The sequence below is a fragment of the Talaromyces stipitatus genome, genomic scaffold (genome assembly GCF_000003125.1).
Source record: "Talaromyces stipitatus ATCC 10500 scf_1105507295549 genomic scaffold, whole genome shotgun sequence".
NCBI lineage: Eukaryota > Fungi > Ascomycota > Eurotiomycetes > Eurotiales > Trichocomaceae > Talaromyces > Talaromyces stipitatus.
Window position 1 is genome coordinate 2,641,076 of NW_002990117.1, and position 16,011 is coordinate 2,657,086.

At 46.5% G+C, this 16,011-nt stretch overlaps 6 protein-coding genes across 7 annotated transcripts, besides 4 other annotated features; 4 read left to right on the top strand and 2 right to left on the bottom strand.

Moving 5' to 3' along the window:
* The first annotated feature begins 2 nt into the window (after positions 1-2).
* On the top strand, positions 3-2,456 carry TSTA_018240 (calcium ion transporter Vcx1, putative). 2 transcript variants are annotated; one of them, XM_002483941.1, is made up of 4 exons: positions 3-370; positions 704-1,158; positions 1,219-2,069; positions 2,129-2,456. In XM_002483941.1, the coding sequence occupies exons 1-4, from the start codon at positions 361-363 to the stop codon at positions 2,175-2,177; spliced, it is 1,365 nt and encodes a 454-aa protein (XP_002483986.1). In that variant the 5' UTR covers positions 3-360; the 3' UTR covers positions 2,178-2,456. The 2 variants fall into 2 exon arrangements, with proteins under 2 accessions (XP_002483986.1, XP_002483987.1); XM_002483942.1 differs by lacking the exon at positions 3-370 and having other exon boundaries at positions 679-1,158.
* A 306-nt stretch (positions 2,457-2,762) lies between these two features.
* On the top strand, positions 2,763-7,699 carry TSTA_018250 (plasma membrane phosphate transporter Pho87, putative; the record flags this gene model as incomplete). Its single annotated transcript, XM_002483943.1, has 8 exons — positions 2,763-3,095; positions 3,160-3,495; positions 3,555-3,939; positions 4,127-4,234; positions 4,399-4,855; positions 4,916-6,518; positions 6,566-7,343; positions 7,395-7,699. The coding sequence occupies 8 exons, from the start codon at positions 2,763-2,765 to the stop codon at positions 7,538-7,540; spliced, it is 4,146 nt and encodes a 1,381-aa protein (XP_002483988.1). The 3' UTR covers positions 7,541-7,699.
* Positions 5,285-5,333: a microsatellite.
* Positions 7,700-7,824: 125 nt separating the features above from the next.
* Positions 7,825-8,320, bottom strand: TSTA_018260 (WD-repeat protein, putative; the record flags this gene model as incomplete). The annotated part of the gene is made up of 2 exons (XM_002483944.1): positions 7,825-8,013; positions 8,078-8,320. 2 exons carry the CDS (start codon positions 8,318-8,320, stop codon positions 7,825-7,827), a joined length of 432 nt encoding a protein of 143 aa, XP_002483989.1.
* A 979-nt stretch (positions 8,321-9,299) lies between these two features.
* TSTA_018270 (uncharacterized protein) lies at positions 9,300-10,090 on the bottom strand (the record flags this gene model as incomplete). Its single annotated transcript, XM_002483945.1, has 2 exons — positions 9,300-9,333; positions 9,393-10,090. The coding sequence occupies 2 exons, from the start codon at positions 10,088-10,090 to the stop codon at positions 9,300-9,302; spliced, it is 732 nt and encodes a 243-aa protein (XP_002483990.1).
* Positions 9,843-9,865: a microsatellite.
* Positions 10,091-11,120: 1,030 nt separating the features above from the next.
* Positions 11,121-13,188, top strand: TSTA_018280 (integral membrane protein, putative; the record flags this gene model as incomplete). Its single annotated transcript, XM_002483946.1, has 2 exons — positions 11,121-11,587; positions 12,471-13,188. 2 exons carry the CDS (start codon positions 11,121-11,123, stop codon positions 13,156-13,158), a joined length of 1,155 nt encoding a protein of 384 aa, XP_002483991.1. The 3' UTR covers positions 13,159-13,188.
* Positions 11,198-11,392: a microsatellite.
* Positions 11,317-11,397: a microsatellite.
* Positions 13,189-13,805: 617 nt separating the features above from the next.
* TSTA_018290 (40S ribosomal protein S8e) lies at positions 13,806-15,969 on the top strand (the record flags this gene model as incomplete). Its single annotated transcript, XM_002483947.1, has 3 exons — positions 13,806-13,879; positions 13,932-14,456; positions 14,979-15,969. 3 exons carry the CDS (start codon positions 13,806-13,808, stop codon positions 15,967-15,969), a joined length of 1,590 nt encoding a protein of 529 aa, XP_002483992.1.
* Positions 15,970-16,011: the final 42 nt, after the last annotated feature.

The following is a 16,011-nucleotide window of genomic DNA, read 5'->3' on the forward strand; positions in this document are numbered from 1 at the left end:
TCACTCTTTCTTATCATCGTGACCATATATCGCTCACCTTAAGATTCAACAAGCGGTCACACCAGGAACGCTAGCCCTTGACTCACTGGCCGCTTCCTCGGATCATCTTGCACCACTTGTGACCACTATCAGTCCGAGTACTTGGCACCTAGACTGCCCAGTGTGGCTGTACTCTCTTCTCCGCACGCTTCATCGTTAGATCTTGGGATATTGCATCGATCAATTGGAGATTAATATACGATCAGTATTTGTTACAGACACAATACGGCATTCCGTCAGAGGATCCAAAGATTGATAGGATTAAGGATCTCAGTCAACTGTTCTTATTCGTCGGACCAGCAACAGGCGTACCAGAGAAGAATGAATCGAAGTAAGCATGCCTTTGACATTGTACCTTCGAAGAGTCCAGACGGACTATAACCACCCCTCCGCGTCCCTGACACTCCTATCTTCCCCTACCTTACATAGTCATCATCTCTTGTTGACCTATAAGATTATATTTGTCATTACTTCACTGAAAAACACATCTCCTTTCCTTCCGGATCATTGTCTTCCTCCGCGCTTTCCATGCTCAGATACTACTGCCCGATACCCATGTCCTGGATCTGCAATTGTCGTTAATCGGACTGGAACTTGATTCGCGACCGAACATCCCTGCCACTTGTGCATAATTTGCTGACGCCAGTGACCACCACTTCTACAGCAACTTCCTCCTCTTCTTCGCAAAGAAACATCTTTCGAGAGTTTCGGCGAGCCGGCTCGTCCTACCGGTACAACATGACACGAAATGGTTCAACCGATGTGCATGAGCGTTCGCTGCTGCTCCATCCTCGCACCTATTCCGAAAGCTATCACCATACCGATTCGCCTTACCGGGATGATCCACGGTTCTGGGTCAGGTGGCCTGCGCAGACTGCGCATCTAACTTGGCTCACTCTTGCGAGTAACTATGTCAACGTCCTGTTGGTCTTTGTACCTTTGGGTATTGTCGCCGGTGCCTTGGAGTGGGGTGCTGCGACGATTTTTACCTTGAATTTCCTCGCCATCATGCCGCTGGCTTCATTGTTGAGTTTCGCAACCGAGGAACTTGCCGCTACCATGGGACAGACCTTGGGCGGCTTGATGAATGCGACTTTTGGTAATGCCGTGGAACTGATCGTGCGTTGATCAACCCGTCTCGAATTCTTATCGAGGACAGAGAGCTAACTACCTTTATAGGTCAGCATTATCGCGTTGAAGGATGGCCAAATCCGCGTTGTCCAGGCAAGCATGCTCGGAAGCATCTTGTCAAATATACTGCTAGTTCTTGGGTGCTGTTTTTTGATCGGAGGTATTCGTTACCCTGAACAAGAGTTCAACTCTACAGTGGCCTCAACCATGTCCTCCTTGATGGCTGTGGCGTCGGCCTCTTTGATCATTCCCGCGTCGCTTTTCGCAGCTATGTCAGATTCCTACAATCCCGAACCCGATACGAGGAAGAGCATTCTTCAACTTTCTCGCGGCACTGCTGTCATTCTTTTACTTCTTTATGTTATGTACTTGGTCTTCCAGTTAAAGACGCACTCCAATTTATTCGAGGAATCGTCTGGCGGCGACAACAATGTTGAGAGTCAGGTACCTGGATCTGAAGACGAAGTCGAGGAACATATTCTTAGCCCATTGGCGGCTGGCGTGGCTCTAGTCGTTGTCACAATCTTGGTTGCCGTCTGTGCGGAGTATCTTGTCGGCAGTATCGAGGGAATCGTTGAAAAGACCGGCATGACCAAGACATTCATTGGCCTGGTTCTGATTCCCATTGTGGGCAACGCTGCTGAGCATGTTACTGCTGTCGTTGTGTCTTACAAGAACAAAATGGATCTGGCGATCGGTGTGGCAATTGGCAGCAGTCTTCAAATTGCACTCTTTGTCACTCCGTTCCTTGTCATTCTTGGTTGGATAATGAACGTGGAAATGACATTGTACTTCCATATCTTCGAAACAGTCTCCTTTTTCATTTCTGCTTTGGTGGTCATTTTCCTTATCCAGGATGGAAAGTCGAATTATCTGGAGGGTGGCTTGTGTCTGGGAATGTATGTCAACCACTCCTTCCTTTTGAAGCTCTGACTCTGTGAAACTAACAATTCATTAGGTACGCCATTCTGGCAATTGCCTTCTACGTCTATCCTGACACTGATTAGTTGACCCATTCTCGTTACGAGAGGCGTCTACTTGGAACGTCTAAACTGGAGGATGAGGCTTTTTGTCTGTACAAATTGGCAATGTATGGATCTCGGAATGAGACGATTTCCTTGTAAAATGTATCTAGCAGCTGATGATTTACTAACTTTCGACGAACTATCACTACCACTACGAAAAGTTTGTATATATCTATCCTTACGAACGTGACTTTCCTTTGGTGTACTTTGAATATGAACAGATTATTGGCATCAATATTATGCCAAAAATCAGTATTGTAAGTTTGTCTTGACAACAACATTGAACACTTATTTTTTCTTTTTCTTGGAATCAAAAAACCCTGGTGTATAAGTGGAAATGTAGAAGTAGCTAGTAACAGCCAATTAGGAGCGAGATCAGATGAGGGTCCGGAAAAACATTGTCCCAACGAGAATCTTGGATTAGCCCGCAATACTTCATCAGAAGCTCATTCAAGGACAACGCAGATCGAGCCACACTAGGCACTCTGCAATCGACATTTATGAAAAACTGAATTATTACCTGCTTTTGAGTCAAGGTTGTTGTGTGATCTATAGCGGTCTACAACCATGGCTCCACGCATCAACCTTTTCACCGCGAGAAATGCTCTCCGCCAACAATGCCAATCGCTCACCATAAGACCTCGCCAATCTACACAATCTCCAATCAATTGGTCGAATGGACGAACTGCATATATCACAGAAAACTCATGGCGGTTGTACTCATCAAAGTCCGAAAAGGATTTCCCCGAACACGTCGAGCAGCCCAAGGGTCCTACTCAGGATCAATTACCTCATGTCAGCCAGGAGGCTGCTGCCATTGATAAGATTCTCAGCGGGAAAAAATGCGATGGAAATGCACCTGGATCGCCAGAACTCGAGCAAGGAACTCCAATTGAGGAGGTTAGCCGAATCTCCCGTCAATTAAATGAAAGAGGATTTCACTAACATCCTATCGCAATTGTAGATGATGAAAAGAGACGAAGACGCTCTCAAATACGCACCCAAGGTAATCCGAGACCAGGCCAAGAAAGGAACTCGATCATATTCCACATCCGCACGACTTTATCAAGAAGTCACACAACAATCTACAGGAGCAGCCGCCGAGGATCCATCGATAGTCACGGTCGCAAATATGATTAATCTTGCAACGGAACGAGCTGCTGAAAATCTTCCGGGACTGAAATTTGGCATGCCTGCGCCTCTTCCCAAGACGGAGAATGTTAGGAGTCGATATGATCCTGTTGTTGAGCAGTTTACTAAATTGCTTATGGAGGATGGGAAACTTAGTCGTGCACAAAAGGTAATTATTCATGATTCTATTTACCTTGAAGATGACTTAAATAGCTAATACGATCCTAGGATATGGAGTTTATTCTCAATCATCTCCGCACCTCTGCACCCCCCAAAACCGACCCCAGACGACGTCTCCTTACATCTTTACCCAGTCCTCAGCTTCCCCTCAATCCCGTGATATATCTCAATCTTCTAGTTGATTCCGTTGCTCCTCTGATCAAGATTCGTCAACAGAAAGGTCTCGCTGGTGGTGGTGCATCAGTGCCCATGCCAGTGCCTTTGGCGATGCGCCAGAGACGCCGAACAGCTATCAGATGGATCTTAGAAGCTGCAGAGAAAAGAAAGGATAGTAAGCTAGCTCTCCGTGTTGCTAATGAGCTTGTCGCTGTTGCTGAAGGTCGAAGCGGCGTGTGGGACAAGAGGGAGCAAGTTCATAAGATTGGTGTTTCGGGTAGATCCAACTTGCAGTTGAGGGCTCCTTCAGGAGGACGGTAAGATGTAATTAGTAGTCATAGTTTGATTTCAATGTGTACGTTAATTATATAAAAATGTATATTATCAGCAACTTTTCTTTCCACATCAACAAAAACATGAAATTCATACTCCTTCGATATCGGCTCTGATTGGCTGAGCATAAGGACTTTCTGATTGGCTAAAACAACCGCAGCAGCCGCAACCCATTGACCTTCCTCCTATTAGCCAGTCGTTCGACGTATCTCGTGAAGATGTCAAAAGGATTCCAAGCAGTGGAGCCAGGCTACAACTCCAACACACACATCTCACAGTGACGAATGCCCGCAGCCGATCAGACAGCACTATCGAAACTGGCTAATGACGAAAACGAGGAACGGATCAGATCCCGCTTTCGGTTCCTCCTGAGTTGTCACCGTCGTGGCGTCTCAGAGCATAGAGCTTGTCCCTCTCGAGGCTGGTCCTCTTTCTTCTTTTTCACCCTCTTCATCTTCTGCTACTCGAGCTACTCGACCTTTTAACCAGCGGATCTTACCGAATACATCTTCGACAAGTCTGCGTCGCACAGCAGGGATCAGTTACGGATTTGTCCCACATGACGATACAGCTAGTAGCATTAATAGTGGAAGTCAAGATCACGAGGGAACTGGGTTTTCACCATTACCTTCCCAGAATTTAGAACGGGCGCAGCAACGATTTATCAAGTCTAACGGCAGGGCGGCTACCGGTTTACGACCTCATATTCTCTGGGCGGAAGCTCTTGAGAAGAGAAATCGCGGACTTGATAAATCCTTCCGATACGATCTCGCCAATATGAAGTTCTCGCACAGTCTTCAGTTTAATTCGGTCCCGGACTGGAGTGCTTATTATATTGCATATGATAATCTCAAGAAATTGTACGTTCACTTTTACCTTAATGCTGGTGATACATGTACTAACGAGCTATGGGGATGTAGAATCTACAGTCTGGAGAAGCAGATCCATCACCCCGACACTCATGGCGCAGCTGATTCCGAATCCGCCCCCCTTCTCGACACCTCTGTGGACACCGATACAATCTTTCGGCGTGCTTTGGATGCGGAATTGGAGAAAATCTGCTCCTTCTATCAGATCAAAGAACTCACTATCTTCGGAGAAGTGGAGGATGTTCTCAAGGAGCAGGCACAATATAAAGCTAGTACAGATGGAATGGTTATGGAGCCAGTCACGGAAACAGTGATCAAATCTCGGACATTGAGTATTGGCTCACGTCCACGAACAGGGAGTATTCTACATTCGTTAGGGTTGGGACCGAATCGGCGTGAAAGTACGATTAGTGGTGCATCTGTTGGTGAAGATGATGAGGATGATGAAGATGATCGTGATAGCGACGATCTTGAGTCTCCCGTCGAAGAGAACCGAAGACCGGCGTCCCGAACTCGATCACACACAGGACGATATCGGGATCTTGTCCATGGTGGTGATAGGTCTGACGGGTTCACAAGCGAAATGGGTGATTCTCGATTATGGAATCTTGGCAACTCGCGACACGAGGAAGAGCAGCATGATCCACATATCTTGGATCTTTATAATGTGGGCATTGCCTTGAAGAAACGGGTTATTAGCGTCTATGTCTCGTTGTGCGAATTAAAGTCGTACATACAACTCAACAAAACGGGATTTTCCAAGGCGCTGAAGAAGTACGACAAGATCCTTGATCGCAGTTTACGAAGGGTCTATATGAACGGTACTGTTTCGCCGGCGTATCCTTTTACCGATTCAACGGGAAATCACGTGGACGAAAACATTCGCCGTATCGAGCATGTTTATGCTGAAATCGTCACAAGGAATGACTTGTCGCTTGCAAGGAGAGAACTCCGGCTTCATCTGCGGGAGCATGTTGTCTGGGAGAGAAATACCGTATGGCGAGAAATGATTGGCATTGAGCGCAAAGCGCAGGCAGCAAATATGGGTATCCGTCGGACTCTGCTTGGTGGTGACCACGATCCGTCTACAGCACAACGTCAGGGCGATGTTGAAAGCAAAGGGAAAGAAATCGAGACACCTCTTGGTCGTTGGTATTTCCCGGAATGGATGTGCAGTTTATCTTTCTTCTCCTTGGTTGGGATTATCATAGTTTTCGCCATCTTGCTCTCGGTACCCATCATGGAGAAACCCGAGCAGCAAAATTGTCTGGCGATGCTGGTGTTTGTCAGTCTGTTGTGGGCAACGGAGGTCATCCCGTTGTTTGTCACGTCGCTGTTGATTCCATTCTTGGTTGTGATACTCCGTGTCATGCGCTCAGAGGAAAAACCGCATGCGCGATTGGCACCAGATGCAGCGACCAAGGCTGTTTTCGCGTCCATGTGGACATCGGTCATCATGCTCTTACTTGGTGGGTTTACCATTGCAGCAGCGTTGTCCAAGTATGATATTGCTCGTCGTATGGCCACATTTGTATTGAGCAGAGCGGGGACGAGTCCTCGCATTGTTCTAATTACCAATATGTTTGTCAGTATGTTTTTGAGTATGTGGATCAGCAACGTCGCTGCTCCAGTACTCTGCTACTCTATCATACAGGTTTGCTCTCCTCTTCTTATAGATTGGGCTATTGCTAACTTGCCCAGCCACTTTTGCGCAACTTGCCTTCGGAGTCAAACTTTTCAAAAGCACTCATTCTAGGAATCGCATTAGCTGCAAACGTCGGCGGTGCAGCCTCACCAATTGCATCGCCGCAGAATATTATCGCATTGGAGAATATGTATCCCGCCATAAGCTGGGGAACATGGTTCTTCATCTCGATCCCCGTATGCGTTCTATCCATCCTGGCGATTTGGGTCATATTACTCGTTACATTCCAACCCAGTCGTGGCACAACAATCGTGCCTATCCGACCCGTCAGAGACCGATTTACAGGCACACAGTGGTTCGTTACTCTCACGACCCTCGTCACGATTACCCTCTGGTGTTTCAGCCACCAACTCGACACTGTTTTTGGCGACATGGGCGTAATCGCAATTATACCCATGGTCCTCTTCTTTGGCAGCGGTATTCTCACAAAAGAAGACTTTAACAATTTCCTCTGGACCATCATCATCCTTGCCGCGGGTGGCCTCGTGCTGGGGAAAGCCGTTACATCTTCTGGATTATTACATACAATTGCCGGCGCAATCACCGAACGAGTCGCCCATTTCAGTCTGTACGGAGTACTATTGGTATTTTCGGGACTGATTCTAGTAATGGCTACATTCATCTCGCATACGGTCGCAGCATTGATCGTGTTGCCGCTTGTGCAGCAAGTGGGTGTTGGAATGGAGAATCCGCATCCGAATTTACTCGTTATGACGAGTGCGTTGATGTGTTCTGTTGCCATGGGATTGCCTACGAGCGGATTTCCCAACATGAGTACGCCTTTTCCCTTCCTTTTGTTTACAAGCAGCTGACTAATGTGTGTAGCGGCTATTATGATGGAAATCCCTTCAACGGGGCAGCGATACCTTCGAGTCAGTCATTTTCTTACAAGAGGTATACCGGGTAGTCTTGTTTCGTTTGTGATTGTTGTCACGGTTGGATATGTTTTAATGAGTATAGCTGGATTGTAATTTTGCTTCTAGATATATATTCGATTTGCACATTCTTTTTGTATAGAGGGGGCTACATATTGTTTTATTAGGAAGAAAGCAGATATGAATATCCGAAACCTCCTTCATATCGAACACTCTCTTTGTCTTATTTTGCCCTACTTGAATGGCCTGACCAAAATTGATGGAACCCAACAGTAACGCATAACGATGGCAATACATTATCCTATAGATTCATTAGTGCTCCTAGGCGGTGATTCCCCCCAAATATTGAAGGTCTGTCGTTATTAGCCACTACTAGTATCTCATATCTTGGCAGTACGATCGCCTGAAGCTAGGCGAGCTATAGGAATAGGTGACCGAGTAGACTGTATTGCTTTAACTCTTGAGCGCCTATAGGCATTGGCCACTGCTGGTATCCCATATCTTGACAGTGCGATCGTCTGAAGCTGAGACAAGGTACTTTGAATGATGAGAGTAGGTGACTGAGCAGACTGTACTCCTATGGCCTTTAAGGGTCTGTAGGCACTGGCCAGTGCTAGCATCCCATATCTTGACGGTGCGGTCGTCTGAAGCCGAGGCAAGGTGCTTGGAATCATGGGAGAAGGCAAGTGAGTAGACTGTATTCCTATGACCCTTGAAGGTTTGTAGGCATTGGCCGGTGCTGGCATCCCATATCTTGACAGTGCCATCGTCTGAGGCCGAGGCGAGGTGCTTGGAATCATGGAAATAGGTGACTGAGTTGACCCAGCGGTTATCGCCCTCAAGTATCCCTAGGCAGGCGCTCCGACCCTCCTCCATAGTTAGCTTTCCAATATCCACGCTAGTTCTTGTGTGTCTCAATTTGAATTCTTGCCATGCTCTTAGTAGAGCTAAATATTAGTCCTGAAGCGTAGACTTGGAAGTGGATGATTCTCAATCGCTAAAACACAACTTAGTCCGCTGTACTGATAGGGAGCTCCGGATAAATCCCAAACATGTGCTAGTACAGATTGGTAATTAAGTCTCAAGAAACAATTGTTGGATTGGTGAGTTTGCTCCAGGCCAATCCTGAATAAAATCAAGGGAAAAGTCATAGGAATGCAAGTTCATGTGATGGCTGGTGGCTCAGCGCGTCGGCTCGTTGGTGCTCAAAGGATCTTTGTGTATGAGGAACTGTATTGTATGGAGATGCCTAGAGTCCATTATCCTTTTCGTAACTGATTATACTTGTCATACCGCAGGTTTACAAGAATCTGCAGTATCTCCCGTTTTGTATACTCTAATCATTTGGGATGTGGATGGGACCCAAAAGTAGAAGATCCGCTTACAAAGATTCCCTAGGGAGGCTTTGATCAAGCTTAGGTTAATTTGCCCACTGCCAATGCCATTTCGGGCCAATGTCGGACCGAACATTTGTGGGATTGTACGAGTATGTACCAAACATACATTAGTAAGAAGTAAAATACAGGAACTAGCCATATTTACACTAGTGCAAAACAATGAAGGAGGTTTAGAATTTCTGTAATCCAGTCATACTATCATATCATTAGCATGATCCTGATATTACGCTACCTAGCAATGATACGGATAAATAAGACAAGAAATAAGACATAGGCCAGAGATGCGACCTGTCAAAACGAAATCGCTCAATTTCACATAAAAAAACAGAGAAAAATTTCTTTCGAGATCTGTAGGGAGTCGTGAGATAATCAAGTGGTCGTACCGTTCGTCGCGTAAATCACTTGCTGTGAATATAAAATAAAAAAAGTGTGAAAGTCATCAGCTTAGTTCCTAGGAGCTATGAGTTAGGTATGTTACTAATGATGGCAAAACTGACGGCATATTCCACCATCATGTATGTATACATCAGGGGGTAAAGGGGTCAACTTACAATAATCCCAGAGTAAGATCACCATGAATCTTAGCCTTGAGCTGAATCTCAATATCCAAATTCAGATCAAGACGTAATCTAAGTTGCTCATCTTTACCACCGTCCTCGTCCTTTTGACCACCCCCCAGAACACCGCCCAGAGCTTTACCGGCTGAATCAGTGACCCCGTTTACGGCTTTACCAGCGGTGTTTTGGACCATGTCTGTTGCGCCGTTGACGGTGTTGCCGACGTCGCCTACACCTCCAAGCGGGCCTAAGGCGCCGTTGTCTTGTTGTTGCTGGCGTCGGCTACCGCCGCTGCGGGCACGGTTGCGTCGACCACCTCGTTGTTGACGCTCCATGTCGCTTCGTTCGATTTCTTCGGTATCTTCGGGGTCTTGATATCTTTGTACCCGTCTATTGGGACGACTGCGTCTTTGACGACGCGGTGGTTCTGGTTCTGGCTCGGGCTCTTCTTCTTCTTCTTCTTCCTCAGGCTCTTGTTTCACAGCCTCCGGTTGTTTTTCCTCTTCTTGTTTTGGCTGTTCGTCTTGGTCTTCTTCCTGTTTGGGTTGGTCTTGTTGTTGTTGCTCTTGCTCAGCGATAGGCTTCTTATTAAGCTTGCGTGGCTTCTTCTGTTGTTGGGGAGCTGAAGAGCCAGCTGAGGAGTTGTTTTCCTGAGCGAGGTCCGGGTTGTTGTTGGCTTGTTCAGATGACATGTTGGGAGGAAGAAATCAAATAGAACTTTCTTAAGATGGCGAGGGAGAGAAATCTTATATGATGTCTTGGAAGATAGATGACAAGATATAGATGCACTCGAGGGAGATGATCCCTAAAAAAACTATCTCGACGTCAGACACGGCAGACAGACAGGCGTCATCATCTCCACTGCTAGGCAGTGACAGGCCGGCGCCATGACGATATGACGTGTGGGCTGTAACAGATCTATGGAATATAAAAATATGCTGAGTCTGAATGGACATGTCTAAGTCTGGAGGTTAAAGAGATAGAAAGTAAGGAGCGGAGAACCACGCATCACCATGTGGGTGCCTCAGGCCCTGATTGGCTGTCCCGTGACGTCACCGACAGGGGTCTTCTTCTGGTTGACATTTCCTCTCTCAACCTTCCCATGGACTGTTTCTCTCTCTGCCTGGTTCTAGGCAAAGGTACCAGTCGAGTACCTGATGACGATAGCATTCCATCTATTTGATTCTACGAGAAGGAAAGACTGAGTAAGACGACACTCAGATCTATTAGATTGACGGAGTGAGAGAGACTGACAGACAGGACAGTGGACCAAAGGATCCGTGCTCGCGAACCACCACTCGGATTCGACACGGAGATATATTCATCTTGTTACTATTGACAGATGGTGGGCCAGGGTCGATCGGCTGTTCCACCTGAGACTGTGGCTGGTCTGTGTCTGCCGTCATAGTGCACCATTGACTCCTTTTGTGCGATGTCATATCAACTGCGACGTTGTGGCGTGGCTAGACTGTTGACAGGTATAACGTCATGAAATAGGCAGGCATCGACCACGACAACGTGGGATTCGACTCAATGGCGTAATGCTCGAACTAAGTGACTTCTGTCATGACGTTAACCCGTTCCGACCCTTTATCAGCCTGATATTCTAATAAAAGATTATCCGTCTCGCACCGCTACTTTCACGCGGTATACTGGCCAGAATACATTTTCCATAACCTCAACACCATCACCACCATAGTCAACTCAATATAAGAAATTGCAATGTCAGCCCCCACCGCAGAGAAGCAAAAAAAAGAGGACAATCCTCCTCAAGAAGAGGACGACTACTATTCCGAAGGCGACAGTGACTACGACTACTCAGACGATGACCCCGATGAGCCCATGACCGAGTCCGATGCCGAGAACGACGGACAACTAAGAAGAAAAGCTCGCGGTCGTCGTCGCAATGACAAATACTATGGTGATGAAGATGATTATAGCAACGAATACGATGATGATGATGATGATGATGACTATGACGACGACGACGACAATGCTGTAGCACCTTACGGCGGAAGTGCCATGCGAGATCAACAACAGCAACAAGGTGGTGGAAAGATGGAGCTTGCCTCGGATGCAAAGAAGGGTATAGATGACGAGGAGGGTTTGAAGTTGAAGTTGGAGGTCAATTTGGATGTTGAGATTGAGTTGAAGGCTGCTATACATGGTGACCTTACTCTATCTTTACTGTAAGTTTTTTCTCTGAAGGGATTGAATCATGGTCTAACTGGGTTAATGCAGTGCTTAAAACTATGTCGCTATGACTGGCATATCGCCGATAATCAGACAAATCAAGGTGACACTGCGTTATCTCGCCGGATTCACTCGATCTCCCAACAATACTAGACACGACACCGCAGAGTCTCTCTTACAATCAAGCTATTCAGCGAACTGTACAGATTCTCATGACTAGGGCTCTTTTACCTCTTTTTCCCCTGTTCTCTTTCATGTCATTTGTTTTATGTAACGATTTTGTTCTCATGATAGCGTTTGATGTTCTTTTCTTGACTGAATGCAATTAATTCGACCGTATCAGATGCGATAACCTTAAACGGACTTCGGGTTAGAATATGGTTGCAGATACTGACTCTTAACACAGAACTGTCTACGTACTATCAATGACTGTCAACGGCTGAATATTTCTGTCAATAAGTCATTGTGCATCTTGTGTATTTCTTATGGTCTTTCACTGGAAGCTCATGTCTTCTGATCCGCGTTTCTTCTATAAGCCTCAGAATAGGATGCTATCCGTAAATTACTCGGGCCACCTGCTGTAGAAAAATTTGGCAACAGAATTGCTATTTCAAGATATTTCAGATTGACCCAGAACGCCAGCTAAGTAATCGGAGAACAAGTGGAGCAACCGGGTGTCCTGAGCAATCCCGGGGGCGGGATCTTTCAACAGCTTAAGGAACTCAACCCCCTCGAAATACTTCTTTTCAACCTCTTACTTCAAACCTGATAGATTGATCTTTATCTACTGAATCCACTTTATGAATAAGAATATTTGACTACTGCAATGAGCACCACAACTGGCTCGAATGAGCCTCGCCAATTCCAAAATGAAAACAGCAAAGACCAAGTCCAACAACAACGCATCATCACTCACATGAACAACGACCACCGCAATACCCTTTCCCTATTCCTTGAAGTATACAACAAAGTCCCCTACAGTCAAGCGCAAACCGCTCGAATCGAAGAAATTCGCTTAATCGGTATGACCATCTCGACCGCCGACAACCCCAACAGCACCAAGTCATCACGAACGAATTTCCTCGTTCCCTTCGAGCCGGCCCTAAACAGATACGAGGATGCTCGTCACAGAGTTGTGGAAATGCACAAACACTGTCTCAAGACTCTAGGTCGCTCCGACATCACGATCCAGGAGTATCGCCGACCTCGTGGTTTGGGCGCGGTCCTGTTTACCATCTGTCTAACAGTCTTTATCGCATTCTCGCGTCGCTCAAATTTCCAACCGGACTCTGCACTGTACTCGAACGTACTTGGCCATTTCCCAGGTTTCGCAACCTTTTGCTACAAGATTCAACCTTTACTTATTAGCGTGATGGCCGGAATTCACCTGAGCGAAGCTGCGTATTTGGCGGTCTACAGATTGCGTCCTCATAGTGTGCCGTTTGGGTCTCGGGTGTGGTTCTTGTGGGTTGTGAATGATTTTATTGAAGGATTTACTACGTTGCAACGCTTTGATGCGCTTATTGAGGAGAAACGGGCTTTGAAGGCACAGCATAAGTCGAATTGAGTAGTTACTATCCAAATCGAATTGTCTTAGTATAAATGCATGAAATAATCCATTTCAGATACCAAGAATAGTCACCTCACGAAAGTAGCGGAGTAATTATTTATATAATGCCTCAGCAACAGTCTTGGCACAGCGGAGGAGCCCACGTGATCTCCTGACTAACTAATTCCGGTTAGAGCGAATAGGGCACACTAAGCGAGCAAGTTCTCGGTAGCCACACTGCGACCACGAAATTGTCCACCGACTATCTCGACCACGACAACTTTAACGACAACACCCAGCGCGCTGTTCCGGTGAACGACCACAGCTATTCGAGGTTAGTGATTGAATTATTTGCAATTCATTTTTTTGTCAAGTCCGGCTTCGTTGCAATTATCGATTCGAAAGCGTCTTTCAGGGTGTATTTTTATCGGTCGTGCGTTGTGTTCCCAGGGTATCAAGAAAGACATACGACAAGAGCAGAACAGAAAGATTCGAAAGGAAAGAAACTTTGCCCTGGTGGGAATTGCATATTCACGGCCGATATATTATTCTTGAGATTCGACTTTCGATCGATTTGCAATCACGCAGGAATTTTTTATCGTTCGTTATAGGGCATCATCAACTAATCTGACTGAATACAGTGGTCCTGTCCATCAAACGCCAATATGGGTATTTCTCGTGATTCCCGCCACAAGCGCTCGGCCACCGGTGCGAAGAGGGCCACCTACCGCAAGAAGAGGTACGAATGATCTTTACATACCTTGACAGGAAGCAGGATTGACACAATACAGAGCTTTCGAGAAAGGTCGTCAGCCAGCCAACACTCGTATTGGCCCTAAACGAGTTCACCTTGTCCGCACCCGCGGTGGAAACACCAAGTACCGTGGTCTCCGTCTCGACTCCGGTAACTTCTCCTGGGGATCAGAGGGTATCTCCCGCAAAGTTCGCGTGATCGTCGTCGCCTACCACCCTTCCAACAACGAACTTGTCCGTACAAACACCCTCACCAAGTCTGCCGTCGTCCAGGTCGACGCCGCCCCCTTCAGACAATGGTACGAGGCACACTACGGCCAGCCCATCGGCCGAAGACGCCAACAAAAAACCGAGGCCACTGAGGAGAAGAAGAGCAAGAGTGTTGAGAGCAAGCAAGCTGCCCGATTCGCTGCCTCTGGTAAAGTTGAGCATGCTTTGGAGCGTCAGTTCGAGGCCGGTCGTCTTTATGCTGTTGTCTCGTCTCGTCCCGGCCAGAGCGGTCGTGTTGATGGATACATCTTGGAGGGTGAGGAGTTGGCATTCTACCAGCGTGCTATCAGGAAGTAAAAGTGAGAGTGGATATAAAAATCTCACAAATGAAATTTATGTTTTAGAACTTCCTCAAAATAATCTCTTATCAAAATTCCCTTTTTTTTACAAGAGGATATCGCATGCAACGGCTGGTTTTGTGTGCAACAGGGCATGGGTGGTATTTGGAGTTTTGCAATTGAGCAATTCCTGTCCAGAAACAATACAAAAAAAATGGCATGTTTATGATCTGGGCCATCTGCGGATGATGCAAAATGACTGTCTGTAGAGCTCAACTGTCTTGAATGGAATGATTTCTTTGTCTTCTTCATTTTTCTGTTCGTAAATGGTATTATTTTTAACCTTCATCACCCCCAAGCTCTAAAATCATCCAATCATAGTTCATACTGTCTAGACCACGTAGCCATGGGTACATCAAATACTTAGAAGTAAACGCCTAGCTACAACGTCTATAACATCTTCAACTTCAAACCAATACCGAGAATTTTCTCTAGTCATCATTTTCATGAGCAGTGAACCACTCTGCTGAACAGCAGAACTAAGACAAAATTGAGACCATCAACACATCAACACCACCACCCAAAGACAGAATCAAAAATGACCAAAACAACCAAAACCCGAATCTGCGTGATCTCAGACACCCACACCCTAACACCCCACCAATCCTCCAACACTCACTACGCCTACAGACACCCCTTACCCAAATGCGACATCTTCCTGCATGCAGGCGACCTGACCAAAATCGGCCGACAAGCCGAACACGAATTCATAGTAGACATGCTGAAACGGGACGTGGATGCCGAGATCAAGATTGTCATTGCTGGAAATCATGATATTTCGCATGATAGGAAGTATTATTCTGTGAAGGGGGTGATGAGGCATGGTTCAGCGAGGCAGGAGAATGTGGATGATGTTAGAGCGTTGTATACGGACGAATCTGCTAGACAGGCAGGGATAGTATACATGGAAGAAGAGGTTCGCACTTTTACTCTGCCGAAAACAGGTACGAAGTTCACTGTGTACGCATCTCCGTATACGCCTGAATTCGGTGGGATGGCTTTCTCATATGAGAGGGACGAAGATAGATTCAATCCTAGCTCTGGGCCGATATCATCTACCGTCAAACAGTTTGTGCCGGATTTTCCGGGGGTAGATATTATGCTTACTCATGGACCCCCAGCCGGGATATTGGATAAGGTCTACATGGGGATTATGAGTGTTGGATGTGAGAATCTTCTCAAGGCGTGTCGGCGTGCGAAGCCGAGGTTACATGTCTTTGGACATATCCATGAAGCGTACGGTGCTGTGCGGCGTGATTGGAGTACCGACAAAGACACCGAAGTTGAAAAGGAAGACATCGAGACGGTTTTGGAGAATAGATGCCGTTATATCGACATGTCCGCTGATAGTGATGCGCCGCTCAGTTTTGGGAAGGAGACGTTGTTTGTGAATGCGAGTGTTGTCACGTTGGAATATCATGCTGGTAATGCGCCGTGGGTGGTTGATTTGGATCTACCTGCTGCTTAATACCTGTCTAGTACCTAATACTCTAGTCTAATGAATGAACGA

Coding starts and splice junctions, on each gene's coding strand:
- TSTA_018240 (XM_002483941.1), top strand. Junction 1,159..1,218: donor GTAATGCCGTGGAACTGATC/GTGCGTTGATCA, acceptor CTACCTTTATAG/GTCAGCATTATCGCGTTGAA. Junction 2,070..2,128: donor GGTGGCTTGTGTCTGGGAAT/GTATGTCAACCA, acceptor ACAATTCATTAG/GTACGCCATTCTGGCAATTG.